This window comes from Talpa occidentalis, unplaced genomic scaffold (assembly GCF_014898055.3).
Source record: "Talpa occidentalis isolate TD23 unplaced genomic scaffold, MPIMG_talOcc4v2.1 talOcc4.12, whole genome shotgun sequence".
NCBI classification, from domain to species: Eukaryota; Metazoa; Chordata; class Mammalia; order Eulipotyphla; family Talpidae; genus Talpa; species Talpa occidentalis.
In genome coordinates, this window is record NW_023601212.1 from 10015665 (window position 1) to 10034259 (window position 18595).

Consider the following 18595-nt stretch of genomic DNA (forward strand, 5'->3'; position numbering starts at 1 on the left):
GCACCCCTGGCCTACACCCCAGTTCTTGTATGCATAAATAAAATAAATCTTAAAAAAAAAAAAAGGAAAATAGGGGCCTCCCTGGTGGCACAAGGGGTTAAGACGCAACCTATGAAGCAGTCCGCAACCACTGCAGCACGAGTTCAATTCCCAGCCAGGGAGCTAACCACATGGCACAGCAGACCTCTCCTGACTCGCCCGCTGCTCCCCTCAGCAGTATATTTCAGTCAGTCTGCCTGTTCTGTTCCCCACTCTGTTTCTGGTGGATCCTCCCACCCCCCACGCCTCTGGCCTGTAACCCAGTTCTTGTATGCATAAATGGGTAAATCTTTAAAAAAAGAAAAGAAAAGAATAGAATACCCAGGTGGTGACAATAGTTACACACAGAGATGGAGCCCTTGCAGATGGGTTGCCTTTACTGGTTTAGTATTTCCTCATCCAGAGGAGAGATGAGGCCTCAAAACATAAATGTCATACCCCAAACCTCCCAGAAATGCTGGTAGGTATGACTTGAACACATCTGATTAGAGTTGTAGTGGCGAGGCGGAAATGAGGGGCAGGATGAGGCCACATCTGCCTTTTCTGGCACCTTCCTTCCTTTTTACTTCCCAGGTGTGCCAGGAGATTAAACCCCACTAAGAGCGATCCTCTGAGCCACATGCACTACTTCTGCTTTAGCCACAGGCCCGAGTGGCCTCAAAGTTTCAAGAAAACCATCACAATCACCTTCTAATGGAGGTGAACTTTCATTACTCATTTGGAGAAACATCACCAAATAAAATACAGGATCCTAGCGCGCAGACCTTTCCTGCCGCACCCGCTGCTTCCCTCAGCAGTGTATTTCATCAGTCTGCCTGTTCTGCTCCCCACTCTGGCTCTGGTGAATTCTCTCACCCTCCTGTGCTTCTGACTGTACCCAGCGCTTGAATAAATAAATAAATAAATAAATAAATAAATAAATAAATAAATAAATAAATAAATCTTAAAAAAAAATACAGGATGCCCGTGTAAATCTGAATTTCAGATCAGATAAGTAATGAATAATGTTGAACCTAAGTGTGTCCTAACTATTGCACAGAGTTGAGTTACATTAAAAATTATTCCTCATGTAACTGAACTGCAAATTAAAGTAGGCACCCTATATTTTTATTTGTTCAATATGATAATCCTCTTTTGGGAATATCTCCCTAATAGATTCCCTGCCTCATTCTTCCCTCCCGCAAAATCGATCTTTCATTCCCTTCTCTTCTAAAACCCAACAATCTACAGTGGTTATTCTGGGGTTAACCTCTTGTTGCTCTGCTATTATTCATCTGTAGGGGAATGGTGACAGTTGGGGGAACACATTGCCAGCTGGGATTTCTGCCAGATTTTAAGATTTGAGGGTTTAGGTTTGTAAATCGAGCCCCAGCATCCAACAACCATTCTCTTCAACATCACAATCAAGATCAAGGTTTAAAGGGAAGGAGAGATTCTGTCTGTCCCTTCCCAGGTACTCTCAAAGGTTAGACCAAAGTGGGGTGGAGTAAGGAGAAGAAAAGGAGGGACCTTAGTGTTATGGGTTAAATTGTATCCCCCCCACCAAAGATATATTGAAAATCTAATACCCAGGGCTGCACCATGTGATCTTATTTGGAAACAGGTTCCTTACAGAGGCAATGCGGTTTTAATAAGGTCATTACGGTGGTTCTAATCCAACACGAATGTGCCCTTCAGGGAAATGTGGACACACAGACGGAAGACAGTGTGAAGACACAGGAGAACACCAAGTGAAGACATAGAATCCGAGTGATGCACTGATGAGCCAAACACCCCCAGAGAGTGCCAGGAAACCACCAGAGGTCACACCAAGAGTGTGACCTGCCAACTCCTTGCTCCCAACTTCCGGCCTCCAGGACTGTGGACAATTTCTGTTGTTCCAGCCACCCAGTCTGTGGGTGGACTGGAGCTTTACAGCAACTCTAGAGAAAACTAATACAGATTTTATTTGGAAACTGACTTGGTGAACTGAAATAGTGTGGTTCGGAGCATGGAGCAGAGAAATGAAGAGTTCCCAATCAGACAAACAGCCCCTCCCTGTTTGTCCATGACTTTCCAGTTCTGGTACCGAAAATTCCAAGTAATAAGAAAATTTCCAGGAAAGACAGAGAGTTTGCTTGTCGTGATTCCTGGAGTGATTTGGGATGGTTCTGGTCTCCTCAAATAACAGACCCCCTTTTCAATTGTTCAATTCTTCAGATGATGTTCAGGAGAAAGGCTCAGTTTAGTGACACTTGTATTTAGCACCTCATTAATACTTATAATCCTCCTTTTTTAAAAATTGAGGTGTAAAAGTTGGGGGAGAGAAAGCTATAGGTAGTCTCAAGAAGCTAAACAAAGAATTATTATGTGATATAGTAATTTTACCCCAAAGGACAGAAAGCAGACTTAGATCCCTGCACACCCATGTTCACAGCAGCATTATTCATAATCACCAAAAGGGAGAAGTAATCCAGTGTCCATTGATGGATGAATGGGCAACTGAAATGAAATGTGGTCCATCAGATAATGGAATATAATTTAGCCTTAAAAGTTGGGAGGGAATGGAAGGGAAATCTGAAACATGCTACAACATGAATGAAACTTGAGGACATTATGCTCAGTGAAATAAGCTTGAGAGTACATGACTCCCCTCATAACAGGTCCCCAGCAGCATTAGATTCACAGAGCTAGAGAATAGAATGGTGGGAGCCAGGGGCTGGGGTAGGAGGAGGGGGAGTTAGTGTTTAAGGGGGACAGGGTTTCAGTCTGGGAAGATGAAAAGTTCAGTTTGGGAAGATGAGAAATTTCTGGAGTATGAGTTGATGAGTAGGGTACTTGACGATATGGACCAGGGGGATGTTCTAAGGCGGGGTGATTGCCACAGAGCTGTACACTTAAAAATGGTTTAAGTGGCAAATTTCATTTTCTGAATATTTCACTGCAAAAAAAAGAAGGAAGTAATAACTGTGTTAAAGGTTAATAAGACTAACATAAGAAACTGACAAGTGATCATCTCACTTGCTATAATTTTAGGTCCTTGACTTTGAGATCTTTCTTCTTTCTTAATATAGGCATTTACAGCTTTAAGTGTCCCTCTAATTACTGCTTTAGTCTCATTCCATAATCTGTGAGTTGTTGTGTCTTTATTTTCATTATATCGAAGTATTTTTTCACTTCCATTGGCTGACCACTGAACTTGGCCATTGAAATTGATCATTGAATTTGGCCATCTGGAAGTCACTAAAACCTTGACAGTAAGTGTCTCAGTGGAGCTGTGGGGGAAAGGCTGATGAGAGTGGATTCAAGAGCCAATAAAAAGGGAAAGTGTGGAAACCAAGAGGAGGTCCAACTCTTAAAAGTTTTGGGGTTTTTTCCTTCTGTAAAGAAAAGTAAAGAAATGGGAGGTGGGCCTCCCTGGTGGCGCAGCGGTTGAGCACTGGACTGCAAAGCTGCCCGCAGTCTCTGCAGTACTGGTTCGATCCCTGGCCGCTGGCGAGAGTCCCACATGGGGTGCAGACCCCTCCTGCTGCTCCCGCCACTCCCCTCAGCAGTGTACTTTGTCAGTCTGCCTGTTCTGTTCCCTGCTGTGGCTCTGGTGAATTCTCTCACCCTCCCACTCGTCTGACTATACCCAGTGCTTGTATAAACAAACAAACAAACAAATAAATAAATAAATCTTAAAAAAAAAAGAAAGAAATGGGAGGTACCTGGAGGACAATGTTAGATCATGTGTTTCCCTTGTTTTAAGATGGTAGAAATGATCACATGTTTATAAGCAATGGGGGAGAGAGGGAACACCTCGTGTTGCAAGAGAATGGGGAAACTCGAATGGAATGGAATCCAGGGCACAGGTGGAGAGCTGGCTTTGGCCAGGAGCAGGGAGCTTAGTCACAATAATGAGAGAAAGCAATGTCGATGGCCCAGATGCAGGGAGGTAGGAGATGAGGCAGGACACCATGCAAGTTCTCTTCTGTGGCTTTGGTTTCACAGAATGTAGGCGGCAAGGTCAAGAGCTAAGAGGCGGCAGAGGGAGACTTGAAGGGAAATGGAAAGGAGGGCATTGCCATATGAGGGAATGCATGAGTGAATGGATCACGGCAATGATGTAGGATTGGGAGGCAACAGATTAGTGGTCTAGAATCTCAAGGGAGAGGCCTCCCTGGTGGCACAAGGTGTTAAGCACAGCAATATGAGGCTATCCACAGCCTCTGCAGCACGAGTTCAATCCCCGGCCAGCCAGGGAGCAGCCCACATGGCACAGCAGACCTCTCCTGTCTTGCCCACTGCTCCCCTCGGCAGTGTATTTCAGTAGATCTGGCTGTTCTGCTCCCCACTCTGTCTCTGGTGAATCCTCTCACACACACCCCACCTGCCGCACCTCTAGCCTACACCCCAGTTCTTGTATGCATAAATAAATCTTTAAAAAAAAAGATTTATTTATTTGTTTGTTTGTTTGTTTATTTATTTATACATACAAGAGCCAGGGTACAGGCCAGATGTGCCAGAGGGTGAGAGGATTCACCAGAGACACAGCGGGGAACAGAACAGGCAGACTGATGAAATATACTGCTGAGGGGAGCAACGGGCGCGGCAGGAGAGGTCTGCTCGCCATGTGGGACCCTCGCCAACAGGCCAGGATCAAACCCATGCCACAGAGGCTGCAGACAGCTTCACAGTGCTGCACTCAACCGCTGCGCCACCTTAAAATCTTGAAGAAAAAAAAAAGTACAACCTTCTTCATTTAAAAAAAAAATTAAATACATATCCCCCACATGATCGGCAATCCTGTATTCAGTAATTACCCAAGAGAGACAAAAATGTATGCTCACACAAAGTCTTACAAGCAAAAGATCAGAGTGGCTTTGTTTATAATAGGCACAAACTGGAAACAATCCCAATGTCCATTAACTAGTGAACAAATAAATGCTGGTCCATCCATACAGGTGTATATCAATGTAAAAAAAAAATTCATCAAGCTGTACAATTAAGATTTGTGCACTTCACTGACTGTATGTTATACTCCCAAAATTTTATTGATTATGTCATAAGACTCCTGGAAAGTACAGCCAACAGATTACATTTCAGGTGCTATGAAAAAAGAGAAATCAAGGATGACCCAAGGTGTTTGGTATGAGCAAGCAGAAGGATGAAGGAGTGATGCATAGGGGTAGTAATTCACTTCATACATATTCATTTTGAGGTGCCTAATTAGACAGCCAAGGGGAGATGTAAGGAAGGAAGATCTAGAACTGGGAAGAGATAAACTTGGGAGGCATCTGGCACACAGGTATTTAAAGCCAAGAGGCCAGATGAGATAACTGAAGAGGAATGGATAAAGAAGATCAAGGACTGAACTCAGGGGTTTTCAAAGGCAGAGGGATCTCTTATAAGACATATCTGATAAGAGCAAAAAATTCTTTCATTACAACAGACGTTCACCAACAGGGGACTGGTTAAATAAACTGTGGGTCTTCTATATAATGGAACACTATGGATTCTCCAGAAGCAGATACTAAGATGGGATTTGGGGAGCATGATATTTACTATGATTGACAGCTGTGAAAAGAAGAAGGACACAGGAGTGGGCAGAGGAGACTGTACAGCTGAATTGTGATTCAAGCTGGACAAAGTTTGACTTGGCCAAGAAGGCTGAGATTTTTCCCATTTGCTTGTTTGGTGTGCATTACTCCTGCTGTTTCCCAGGGCTGTGCTCAACAGGTGCTCAATAAATACCAGTTGAATAAAAACAGAAGCCTCCCAAAATCTGTTGCAGTGAGGTGTAGCCACACGACCAAATTCTGGCCAACGGGATGTAAGGGAATGGGTAGATGTCAGCTTTCATTCAAGACCGGCTAGCATGAACTCTTTGCCTGTACTTGCCTTCCTTTATCCCTTCAGTTGAAGCTCCATTTTGGATCATGATTACAAGAAGGGCCTTGCCCTAGACAGGACTGAGGTATGAGTTGGAAGAAGGTCCCTGGAGACTTCCTGGTAAGAGCCACCCTACCAACTTACACTTCCAAACAGGAAGTCATCTAATGCTCCAAGGAAGATTTGGGAAGCGTAAGGACAACCAACCTTCAGGCTACAACCTGGAGAGAAAAACACTTCAATCTTGTCTAAGTCACTGGTCCTCTGATGCTTCCATTTCTCAGAGTCATGTCTAACTAAGCTGACTTTAAATAAATAATAGCTAGTTAATCTACTAGCAAGACGAGTTTGTTTGAGAAGAGCATAAAGAACTACAATTTGGGATATGCATGCTTAGCACTAGCAAATGAAAATCCAAACAAAAACTAAGAGAGCTTTCTTATATAGGATAAACAGGGACAGGGGAGGGATTGTCTGAAACAGAGTTCACTGGCAAAGAGAGTTAAGAATCCAGGGTGGCGATGGCTTCTTACTGGCTGGGCTGGGGCACTTCTCATTGGTGGAACTTTTGCTGACAGAATGAGATGACTTCCTGTTTGGAAGTATAAGGGTTACTTCCTGTCGGGGCATGTAACTAAGAGAAGTGCATGAAAATGATGCGGGGTGGTAATGTGTGAGAGCACCTGCTACAGGCCTTCCCAACTCCAATTTTAGTTAAGCTTTCCTTATTTAATTTATGTGCTAACAAACCCTGGACCAGAGTAGGCATCCAATAAATATCAGTTATATTACACTATAAAACTATTTGGCAAATTTTTTACATTTAAATTTTAAATGATTGATTTGGTTCCCTTACCGGATACTTACTTCTAATTCATTGCTAATGTGCATATGATAGACTGTCTCTGAATACTGCCATCATCAATTCCTTCCATCCTAGAATTGATTTCCTTTTCCATCCTTTGAATCTGGGTTTGCCCATGTGACTTGCTTGGACTAACAGAATGTGGCAGAAGAGCTACCCTGTGACTTCACTACAAGTTTCAAAGAAAACAGGTAGCTTCCACCTCCTCTCTCTTGGAAGCCAGTTGCCATGGGAGAAGTAAAGTCCACCATACTGTGAAGAAGCCCAATCAACCACATGGAGAGAGATACCTAAGCAGCACAGGTTAGACTCCAGATATGTAAATGCCTGTTCATGGTGGATCTCACAGCCCCAGTAAACCCCATGTGGAGTGCAATCACTTGGCTGAGCCCTGTTGATATTTCCAAACTATAATAAAGAATATGAAGTGGTTGTTTTAAACCCCTAAGTGCAGGGGTGGTTTGTTACAAAGCAATAGCTGACTGAAACAAACTGGTATATTAACAATTCTACCATAAACAGTCTTGTGGCCTGTGAGCTTGGCACTTACCTTTGATCATTTGCTAAAAATGAATAGAAGGCGACAGTACAAATCTGAAAACTTGGTGCTACTTAGTTTCCAGAAAAGTTGTCACAGTGTACAGGTGCCATTTATGGGCCTGTCCACTTACCCAGTCTTTTCAGCCCTTAGCATTTCTCCTTCTTTTTTTAATTTTCAATTTCTATCAGTTCAATAGGCTTCTCTTGCATTCATGTCATAAAAGGTAACGGCGATCAGCACTTCTCTCTCACCATCGAGTGAAAACACACAACTGGTAGGGTGAGATGATTTGCAGCTAAAATCCAAGACATTCATTCATTGAGAACTTACCAAGTAAACAAAGTCTGGAGAGATAAAACACACTTTAAATACTTGATTGCCTACACAGTGGCCAAGTACTATTCAAAAGTTGCTCTTTTTCCATTTCAGACCACTACCCACTTTAACTTAAATCAGTGGTTTTCAATATGATGAGAGCTGTCAATGTCTGAGACATGTTGGGTTGTTGTGATCGGGAGCTGCTACTGACATCTAGTGGGTGGAGGCCAGGGACGCGGCTCACAGCTCTACAGTATGCAGGATGGCCTCCCCCAGAAACAAGGAGTTATCCAACCCAGAATGTCAACTGTGTGCCAAAGCTGAGAAAACTCAAATTAAATTAAATGATATAGAAGAGGATAAGGTAGAATAGAGACCATCAGAAGACATTGTTCTCAGTAAGGACAAGTAGCATTTCATAAAACTTTTGTATTCTTTTGTACTCAGACACCATATAAGATGTATTTCTCCTTGTGAGTCTAATGGAAAGAGCTTGATAAACACCGCGCTAAGTCGAGTAAGACACACAGCTGAATGAGGCCGAGGCTCTAGTCTCGTGAACCTTACTTCTGCAGACAATACAGAAGGAAACAAATGAATGGATGGAGTTCTCTGTATAACCAATCAGACATGGCCAACATTCCAGAGTGTATGTGCTGGTATATTAGCAAGGATATCAAGGAAGGATTCTCTAAAGGAGGTAACATTTGAGTAGAGGCTTTCGGGGAAAGAAGTAGATTTAGGAAGAGGACTATGTGGCTGGATGAAGCTTGGTGTATTTGAGGACTAGAAAACTGACCAGTGTCACTGCTGGAGCCAAGCTGGGAAGGGAGGGTAGAAGGTGATATGGATAGAGGTCAGCAGAGCTGAAAGGTAGCCAAGGGGAGGGCTTTAGGCAAGGGAGGGACTAGGTTCAATTAACTTTTCTAAGAATCATTTAGACTGCTGAGTGAAGCAACAGTGGGGCAGGGGACAAGGGTGAAGCTGGAATACCTATGAGGGCATTATTGAGGGTGGCAGAGAAGATGAAGGAGGTGAAATGTGGTTTAAGTAGGATGGGCACAGCAGGTGAAACAAAGGTATGCAGTGAAGACAGGGGGTGTGGGAAGTGTCCAGGGGAGAAGTGCAGGGGCAGTGCAACTGATGACCCAGCCCTTCTCCCCAGGGCAGGGCAGGAGCTCAGGTCCTAGGGGAACCAGCCTGGCAGGGCCACCCACCTGACTCACAGCAGAAACTGGGACAGCCTGAGCTGCCCACCTACCTTCTCAGTCCCTACTGGAGGAACAACACTCCCAGTGCCCAACCCCCCAGTAAAGCCTCATCTGGGCCTTCTGCCAGGAGTGCCTTGAAGGTCTCCTCCAAACTTCCACTTCCATATCCTTCCCTCTATATTGTTCCTAATTCTGTAAGGTGGTAACTGTCTGTGTCCTGCTTTATCTCCCCATCAGACAGGGGACCCCTGTGGGCACAGAGGTACAAAAATTACCTTTATCTAAGGCACCAGGGAGCAAGTTTAGATATCAGCACACAGGGTCTGCTTGCTTGGTGAACTCTCTACCTATCCATGAAAACCCACTTCAAATGGACCCTCATATGGGAGGACTTCTTGGACTCCAGGGCTTCCCAATCAATAACTAATCCACATCAATAGCTAATACAAAACTTAGCACTTAGTACAGTCCTGGCACCAGTCCACAGGCCTTATGCACAACAACCCTAGGATTTGTTTATTGTCATGATCCCCATTTTACAGATGGGAAATTAAGGTTCAGGGACACACTACTAGAAAGTGGTGGAGCAAGACTCAAACTCAGGTGATGTCAGTATGCTGCCTTTTGCATCCTTAAATCCTTGCCTGTGGGGTTAGTTTGATCATCTCCGTCCTCCAGATGAGAAACTTCAGGCTCAGAGAGGATAAGCAATGCACATCAGCCACACAGCAAGTCAGTGGTTGAACCAGGCTTGGCATGGGAGGCAGCTGCCTCAAAGCCTTCAGCTCTCAACCTTCCTCATCACCTCTTCACCTCTTGGTTCAAAGGGCAGTTAGGAAGCACGAACCGTGTGCCTAACATTTACATTCTGGGGGAAAGTGGGCACATGTTTAAGGAGGTAACGTCTGAACTGAAAGATGAAAACGAATACACATTGAGACAATCTGGAGAAAAAGAGGTTTCAGCTGTGCCCATCCTCACTTAAACCACATTTCACCTCCTTCATCCTCTCTGCCACCCTCAATAACGCCCTCATAGGTATTCCAGCTTCACCCTTGTCCCCTGCCCGACTGTTGCTTCACTCAACAGCCTGAATGATCCTTATAAAAGTTAAGGAACCTTTCTACTTCGTTTCTTATTTCTGCCAGGAATGTCTGTCACCACCTAACAAACTCCTATGCATCCTTGACAGCCCAGCGCTGATATCTGCTCCTCTTAAGAAACCTTTCCAGGTGCCTCCCTGGTGGCGCAAGGGGTTGAGCACCGCACTATGAAGCAATCCGTGGCCTCTGCAGCACGAGTTCGATCTCTGGCCAGCCAGGGAGAAACCCACATGGCGCAGCAGACCTCTCTTGTCTCGCCTGCTGCTCCCCTTGCGGGCGAATACACTAAATACACTGAAATAGCGGTGAAAATACACTGAAATAGCAGTGTATTTCAGTCAGTCTGCCTGTTCTGCTCCCCACTCTGTCTCTGGTGAATCTTCTCAACCCCCCACACCTCTGACTGTACCCCAGCTCTTGTATGCATAAATAAATAAATCTTTTTTTTTAAAAAAAGAAACCTTTCCAGACCAAGAAATCTCCCAAGCTAAGCCCGCAACACACCCGCAGGCCCCCAGCCCGCCGCAGCCTGCGTCCCTCCCTCTGCCCCGCGCGGCCCACGATCAGGGGAGGTGCTGGGGGGCTGGACCCCAGGCCAGGAGCTAGCTTAGGCCACGGCCCACGGGGCAATGAGGTTTTTTAATAGGTACTGGAGAGCAGGGAATTATGACAAATTTCCCAGGAAAGGGACACGAACTAGAGTCTAAAAACTCACCGGCTCGCCCAGACGCCACTTTCTCCCCGGCCCCGCCCGCCACGCCTGGCCCCGCCCGCCCCGCCTGGCCCCGCCCGCCCCGCCTGGCCCCGCCCGCCCCGCCCCCCGCCTGGCCCCGCCCGCCCCGCCCGCCCCGCCTGGCCCCGCCCGTCCCCGCCTGGCCCCGCCCGCCCCGCCTGGCCCCGCCCGTCCCCGCCCACAAAGCGCCCGCCCGCCCGGCCCCGCCCGGCCCCGCCCACAAAGCGTCCGCCCGGCTCCCCGGAAGTGGGCGGGCAGGTGACCGAGCGCGGTGGGTGCAAAGCACGCCGGGAGTTGTAGTTCCATCGCCGGACGGAAGCGGGGACAGAACTGCAGCGGGATGTGGCCAGGAGTATTAGCCGGGAGGGCTCGGGTGGCCGCGGGCAGATGCCCCGCGGTGGGGCTTCTCCTCGCCGCCCGCCCTCTCCCGCAGCGGACGCGGGAGGCCGGCCTGACCCTGCAGCGGAGCCTGCACGCGACGGCGGCCCGGACTCTCCCGCTCATTCCCATCGTGGTGGAGCAGACGGTACAGCGTCCGGACGGGGACCGGCCTGCGGGCTCGGGGCTGGGGGCACGACCATCCCTGACACCCCTGTCTTTCCCCCGCAGGGTCGTGGTGAGCGCGCCTATGACATCTACTCCCGGCTGCTGCGGGAGCGCATCGTGTGCGTCATGGGTCCGGTGAGCACAGGCGCCCGGCTCCTCTTCTGCGCCTGCCCCAACCCCATGTGTCCCTCCTCCTCGAACCCCGACTCCCGCCACCTCGACCCCTGACTTTCCTCCCGAGGCTCCGCTCTAATTCAAACCTGACACCCACCTTCCTGGGCACATAAGCCCTCTGACCCCCTTCCTAGTCCCCAACCTTCCTCCCACCTTCCCACCCCCTCCAACCCCGGGCTCCCTCCTGGTCCCTTTCTCAAACTCTGCTTCTCCCTTCCTGATCTCTGATTCCCTCTCCCACCTATGATCCCCTTACTCACTCCTGGGCTCCCGTCCTGCTCCCCACCTGTCCTGACCCCTTCCCTTCCTGTGTCCTAAGCCCTCTGACCCACAGCTTCCTGTGCCCCAACCCCCCTAGGTGTCGACCACCCCCTACGCCTCATCCTTTCCTGGTTCTGAATTTTCCACACTTCTTACTTGGGCTTTAACCCCATCCTCAACCCTGTCTCATCTCCTGTAACCACCTCAACCCTCAATCTGGGGACACCCCCACTTGCAGATCGATGACAGCGTTGCCAGCCTGGTTATAGCACAGCTGCTGTTCCTGCAGTCGGAGAGCAACAAGAAGCCCATCCATATGTACATCAACAGCCCTGGTGAGCCAGGGGCATTCCTTAGGTCACACTGGGTGACTCAAGGCCAAGATCCTTGGTTAGACAGCGATATTTTTTCTGGGGAAAGAAAATTGTGCAGAGCTTCCTTCAGACTCTCTAAGTGTCTTGAAACCTCCAAAAGTTGCTTGTTCCTTCCTTTTAATCTATGTTCACAAAAAGCTGAATCCCCCTCTTTGATGCCACACATAACATTTTACCAACCTGACCTGGATGTCAGCATTTTTTAATTGGTAGATCCCTTGTTCAAAAAAAGAAAAATAGTGAATCTTGACTGACTGCTTACTGTGCCAGGCACTTTTCTGAGTACTTATTTGTATTTTACTCATTCGTATTAAACTAATTTCACCCTCACAACAGTCTCCCATGGTTGGTAATATTTGGTTACTCTCCTTTTTATGAGGAGATACAATGGCACCAACAGGCTGGGTACCTTGCTTAAAGTCACCTTGATGGTAAATTGTACAGGCCGGAGTCATACCCAGGCACGCTCACCCCAGGGCCTTCATTCTTACCCATCATACTCTCCTGATTTCTCGTTTCTCTTGAAAATTTGGCAGATCTCATTCCTTTGGGCCCATGTGTACATGTGTCAACAGTCAGGTCACCCTTAATCAAGAGTTTATACTTTTTGCCCTCCTCTGGCCTGTGGACCTGTTTCTGTCACCTTCCTAGCCCCTGGAGGTTTTTGCATTTGTTACCTCTGCTTTAAAGGGCTGCCTCTACACCAGTGTTCCCCAGAGACAGGACTGCAGTAGGGAAAGAGTGGCGGGAAGAGATGGCAAATCCCCTCACTTGTGCCCCAACCCCACAGGTGGCGTGGTGACCTCAGGGCTGGCCATATATGACACAATGCAGTACATCCTGAACCCCATCTGCACGTGGTGTGTGGGCCAGGCTGCCAGCATGGGCTCTCTGCTTCTAGCTGCTGGCACTCCAGGCATGCGCCACTCACTCCCCAACTCACGCATCATGATCCACCAGCCCTCCGGGGGTGCCCGGGTAAGTGCCTGGCCCTGGGAGCTTAGGAAACCATTGCAAAGAGAATTTGCTACAGTTCCCAAGAAGAGGCAGCTTGCCACACCATGCAGGGCCACACAAGGAGGCACCACAGACAGTCAGAAAGTGGAGGGAGTGGAAGGAGAATATGGGCAAGAAACTTTACTGAAGTTTCTCTGGGAAAGAATGAGCAAGGCCAGATAAGCAGGCACGGGACTGGCGAGTTTGAGTAATTCCAGCAGGCTCTGGGGTGTAGTTCTCTGGAGTCTGACCCTGGAGGGATTTGGGCAGGTTGGCAGAGTCTCTGAGAGTGAGAGTCCACAAAGGAGAGGGTGGGAGTCTATGCCTGGATTGATTAGTTTGCATTTAAAAGGTGTACTGGCAGGGCCAATTGTTTGCTATCCCTAAGAATAGGTGGCCCTAGGTGGGCCCATCCTTCAGTCAGTGAAACTCCAATTATAGAAAATAGGGGCATCCCTGGTGGTGCAAGGGGTTAAGACACAACCTTCTGGCCTGCAACCCTGTTCTTATATGCATAAATAAATAAATCTTAAAAAAAAAAAAAAGAAAAGAAGAAAATACAGTCATGCATTGCTTAATGATGTTTCGGGAAACTGAAATACAGTTTGGTGAACCACATACACCAGTGGTCCAAACCTTACTAGACAGTCATCTAGTAAGTTTGTGTAATTACTCTCTGACATTCACACATGACATCACCTAACAACACATCCCTCGTCTCTTTGTCATTAAGTGATACATGACTGTATAGTTAATACAGGAAGCCTTCATGGTGGTGGTGAGGAAGAAACAAAATGTGGAGGGACTCGCAAAGCCCTGTCCCATCCCCTGAAAACCAGAAGTCTGAAGCCCAGGGTCCCCATCTCCAGCCTCCTTGTGAGAAGCTGACACTGACTCCTCCTCCTTCACTCTTACCCCGTCCTTGCTTTGGATACCCTGCAGGGGCAAGCCACAGACATCGCCATCCAGGCAGAGGAGATCATGAAACTCAAGAAGCAGCTCTATAGCATCTACGCCAAGCACACCAAACAGAGCCTGCAGGTGATCGGTGAGTGCACCTTCCCCCAGCGCCAACCCCGCCACCCCCTTATTTTAACTAACACATGTATATTTCAAGCTTTGTGCAAAGCCAGACCCTCACAACCTCAGCACCAGTGACACTCATTCCAGATCATTCTTTTTGTGTATACAGTCATGTATACAGTCTTAGTCAATGAGGAACCACATGTACAGCAGGGGTCCCCATCTGGCTGCCACCCCTAGATGCCAGTAGCACCCTTCAGTTGTAATAACCAGAAATGTTTCCAAACATTGCCCTGTGTCCCCTGGACATCAGAATCCCCCGTATTTGAGAGCCCCTGTTCTAAGCACTTTAAAAAGATCAACATACAGAATCCTCACAAAAACTTAATTGAAATAAGTCAAAGGGTTGAACAAGGTCTTCACCAAAGATTTTTCAAGTGGCCAAGAAAAGATGCTCATCTTGTTAGTGATAATGTTTAATAACTTCATTAGTTATCAGGAAGAGGTAAATTAAAGCCTCAGTGAGATTCTGCTTCCGTCTGCTGGGACAGCTAAAATGTAAAATACTAGCACCACTGCCCTGATGACGTAGTGCAGCGGAGCACTCACACTGTAGCAGGGGTGAAAATGCTGCAACCGCTTTGGGAAGTTGTTTGATTCTCAGCTATGGCTGAGCCTGCAGCGCGATGCCACAGTTCCCCTGCGCAGTGAATAACCGAGAGAATTGCGTGCTTATGTCCACCACAGATTTGGACTGAAATGTTAATGCGGTCCTGTTTGGACAAGCCCCAAACTGGAAAATACCCAAATGCCCATCAGCATTAGGACAAGCGTGCTGCTGGTAGTCTGTTCACACGGTGGAATCAGTTACCTGTCAATTACAGAGGGTCACATACTGCGAATGCTGTCACTAGGTGACCATGTCACTCTCCAAATGTCATAGGGTGCAGTTACACAAACCCCAATGGGATAGCCTGCTACACACGTATGTGGTATAGCCTGTTGGGACCCCTGTCACCTCTGTGGTCCGCTATTAGCTGAAGTGTCGTGGGACTGTGCTGTACTGCAATGAGAGAATGGACCGTGATGTGGCAACCTGGAGGAATCTCAGAAAAGTGACTCTGAGTAGAAAGAAGAGCAAACACTCTGATTTACTCAGGCTGTAGCTAAAAAACAAAACCTGGTATAACTAGTCTGTGCCATTGGGTCTCTGAGGATAGTAGTTACTCTTAGGTGGGGTTGGTGAGTGACCAGATGTGGGCCATCTTGAGACCTGGGGGGGTAGTCTGGCAATGCTGCTATAGAAATATGGTCCTTTCTTGGTGTGGGGTCAGGCACTGCCAGATGCTAAGGTTGCAGCCTGCTCATCTCTTACTGCTGAACCTGGGGGTGCCCTTAAGGAACTCTGGATTTGGGGTGCCCCTAAGGAAATATATCCTGGTCGTGTGGGTTCGATCTGAAAGTTATCACACTGTCCATTTAAGAGCCATGTCCTTTTTTAGATGCATATTATATATTGATAAATCTTGAAAAACTGAAACAGGTATACCTGTAGGCATACCTCATTTTATTGAGCTTTGCAGAAAATGCATTTTGTACAAAACCTACCAGCAAAAGGATTATAACACGCAGAAGGCTCAGGTAATGATTCTCATTTTGTTAGCAATAAAGCATTTTTTAGTTAAGGCATATGTGTTCTTTTATTTTAGTTAAGGCATATGCTACCACACATGTCATAGACCCTAGTATAGTATAAAATATAATTTTTAGATGCACCATGAAACCACAGAAATTGCTTGACTCTCTTTATTGCAACATGTTTTACTGTGGTGGAAGGCAACTAAACCCACAATATCTTTGAGGTGTGTCTGTAATCTACTGATGGAGAAACTGAGGTGTCTAGAAATAGAGGCCAAGATCACACAGATAAGAAGTGGAGGAATGTGGGCACAAGCCGGCCCCAGGGCTTTGCTCCTAACAACATAATCCTGCCTCCTGTTTGCCCTGGCAGAGTCGGCCATGGAGAGAGACCGCTACATGAGTCCCATGGAGGCCCAGGAGTTCGGCATCCTGGACAAGGTTCTGGTTCACCCGCCCCAGGATGGTGAGGACGAGCCTGAGCTGGTGCAGAAGGAGCCTGTGGCAGCAGCGGTGGCGACAGCAGAACCTGCCCCAGCAAGCACCTGAGAGCTGGACCTCATCCCCCAGAGGAAAGTTGAGGGGTCAGGCACTGCCAGATGCTAAGGTTACAGCCTGGCCACCCCTCGCTGCTGAGCCTGGGGGAGCCCTTAAGGAACTGTGGATTTGGGGGTGCTCCTAAGGATGAGTATCCTTGCTAAGACACTGTGATTTTAAATTAAATCTTTGTAGTCTTTCCTCCCCGCCTCTGGCACCTTCCCTCACTGCTCCGCCACGGTATTACCGTGAATGCCCTTCACCAAGCCTCTTCTGCTTTCAGCCTGACCCCAAGTTTCTGACCTTCAGCTTCCTAACTTCAGCCCACTCTACATGTTCTAGAGGTCGCAACAGTGTGAAGACAACATGGAAAGCCCTGTCCTCAAGGAACTTATTCTTGTCAGGGTTAACCGTTAAAAAAAAAATCACAATATGTGTGTGACAGTTTTAGTTGTGGTTCCCAACAAAGCCCTTACTGACAAGGTGACACTTGAGCAAAGACCTGTGGCAGTAAGAGATGAAGCCATGTTGGTATTTTGGGTCAGAGCAGTCCAGGCAGCAGGCATAGCCAATGCAAAGGGCCTGTGGCAGGACTGTGCCTGACGTGTGGGAGGAGATACCAGGGGACTGCGGTGGCTGGAATAGAGTGAGTACAGAAGATGAGAACAGAAAGGAGATACATGAGGGGTGCAGATCTTACAAGGTCTAGTAGGTCTTAATGAGAAAGAAAGTGCACCATGGGAGGGTCTGAGAAGAGAAAAGAGAACAGGGTAATTATGGCTCCCAAGTGGGGGTGGGTGGAGTATAGCAAGCCCAGAAACCTGGAGACCAGTAAGGTTGCTGTTGGAATAATCTAGAGAAAGGCTGATGGCCCCTGCCAGGTGGTAACAAGAGGTCAGATTCTAGCAAGGTTGTAAAGGCAGGGATGATAGGTGGGATGTGACATCTGAAAAATTATTTCCAAAAAATATTGGCCCAAATAGGGAGTCATTAACCGAGCCAGGAAAGGACCAGGTCTGAGGATCAGAGGATGATTTTAGACACATACCCTTTTACGTGCCTCAGACAGCACAGAGGATGAGCTAAGTGTGGGGTCAGGGTTAGGAATAAAAATGTAGGCAACGTGAGCCAGTCAATGAATTAGCGATCAGGCTGAGGAGTGACTTGGCTCTGGCACGGTGGAATCACCCGCAGTCTTGAAAGGAGCACCTCCAGTACTATAGGCACCAAAAGCCAGACTGGAGCGGAACCAGAGAGAAGGCAGGAAAATGGAACTAGACAAGTCTTTCTAAGAATTACACTATAAAGGAAAGCAGAACATGAGGCTGTCACTGGAGAGAAAATCAGGGTCAATTTTTTGTTTTATATTTTCAATAGGGAGGACATTTTTACTTATCAGTTGCATTTTGTTTGAATTTTTCATAAGCACTTACGTACCCTTAGCACTATTTCAGTAAGTCCCAATTGATGGCCAATGGGGATTTGTCCCTCCCTGTGCCCCACAGTCCCAGATTACTTTGAAGCAAATCACAGCATTCACTTCATGTAATTATTTCAACATGTATTTCTAAAAGGTTCAGGGATATTTAAAAGGACACCCACAATACCATTTTCAAATCTAAAAATAACAGTAATAACTTACTATGGTCAAAAGTTCAACCAATACCCAAAAATTTTTAGTGTGTTTTGTGAAACTCAAGACAGAGAAACTATTTAAATGAAGTTGGGAAGCTAGAGGTGGGCCGAACACTTGCAATTAGCAACATAGCGCACAGCTTGTGTCTCGAGTGGGAAGTGATGCTGCCCCCTCACCCCAGCAGAAGGGAGTCATGGGCAGAGCAGGAGCCAAGGCTGTGGAAGGGACCCCTGGATTTAGTTCTAGTGCAGTGCACCTGCATATTGCCATGAGGTTCACTTTTCATGTTACCTATTATTTCCGAATAAGCCCATTTTGTTGGTGAAATAGCTAACTGCTTTTCGCTGAGGTCAACTTCAAATCAGGACCCAAATAAGGAGCAGCCATTGCTGTGCAAATAGATGTCTGCTGTAACTATACACTTACCCTTATTCTTTCAACCTCTCCCTCTTCTGCTCCTTGAAATTCCCATGTTGGAGGAACACGAACTTGGTTTTGTCGCATTTGCCACTGATGACTGGAACCTGAAGGGTTGCAGCACCTGCCCTCGGTATTTCCTGTGACTTGGTGCATAAACCTAGACAGTCTCATCGGGTTCAGGCTCCGCTTTTTGGCCAGCTGAGGGGGTGTACCTCCAGCAGGAGGCACAGAATCCAGTTGGCCCTTTTATTCCCCACGAAGTCGAGAATCCTTTTCTAGTGCCCCAATATTCCAATAAGGGCTGCAAAATGGTGTTATGCCATTTCT

The 18595-nt window shown here is 47.2% G+C and overlaps 1 protein-coding gene across 1 annotated transcript; it reads left to right on the forward strand.

Annotated features, from left to right (window-relative positions):
- The first annotated feature begins 10978 nt into the window (after positions 1 to 10978).
- CLPP (caseinolytic mitochondrial matrix peptidase proteolytic subunit) lies at positions 10979 to 16412 on the forward strand. The gene is made up of 6 exons (XM_037505198.1): positions 10979 to 11189; positions 11273 to 11344; positions 11883 to 11979; positions 12809 to 12996; positions 13957 to 14062; positions 16049 to 16412. The coding sequence occupies exons 1-6, from the start codon at positions 11004 to 11006 to the stop codon at positions 16222 to 16224; spliced, it is 825 nt and encodes a 274-aa protein (XP_037361095.1). The 5' UTR covers positions 10979 to 11003; the 3' UTR covers positions 16225 to 16412.
- The last annotated feature ends 2183 nt before the right edge of the window (positions 16413 to 18595 follow it).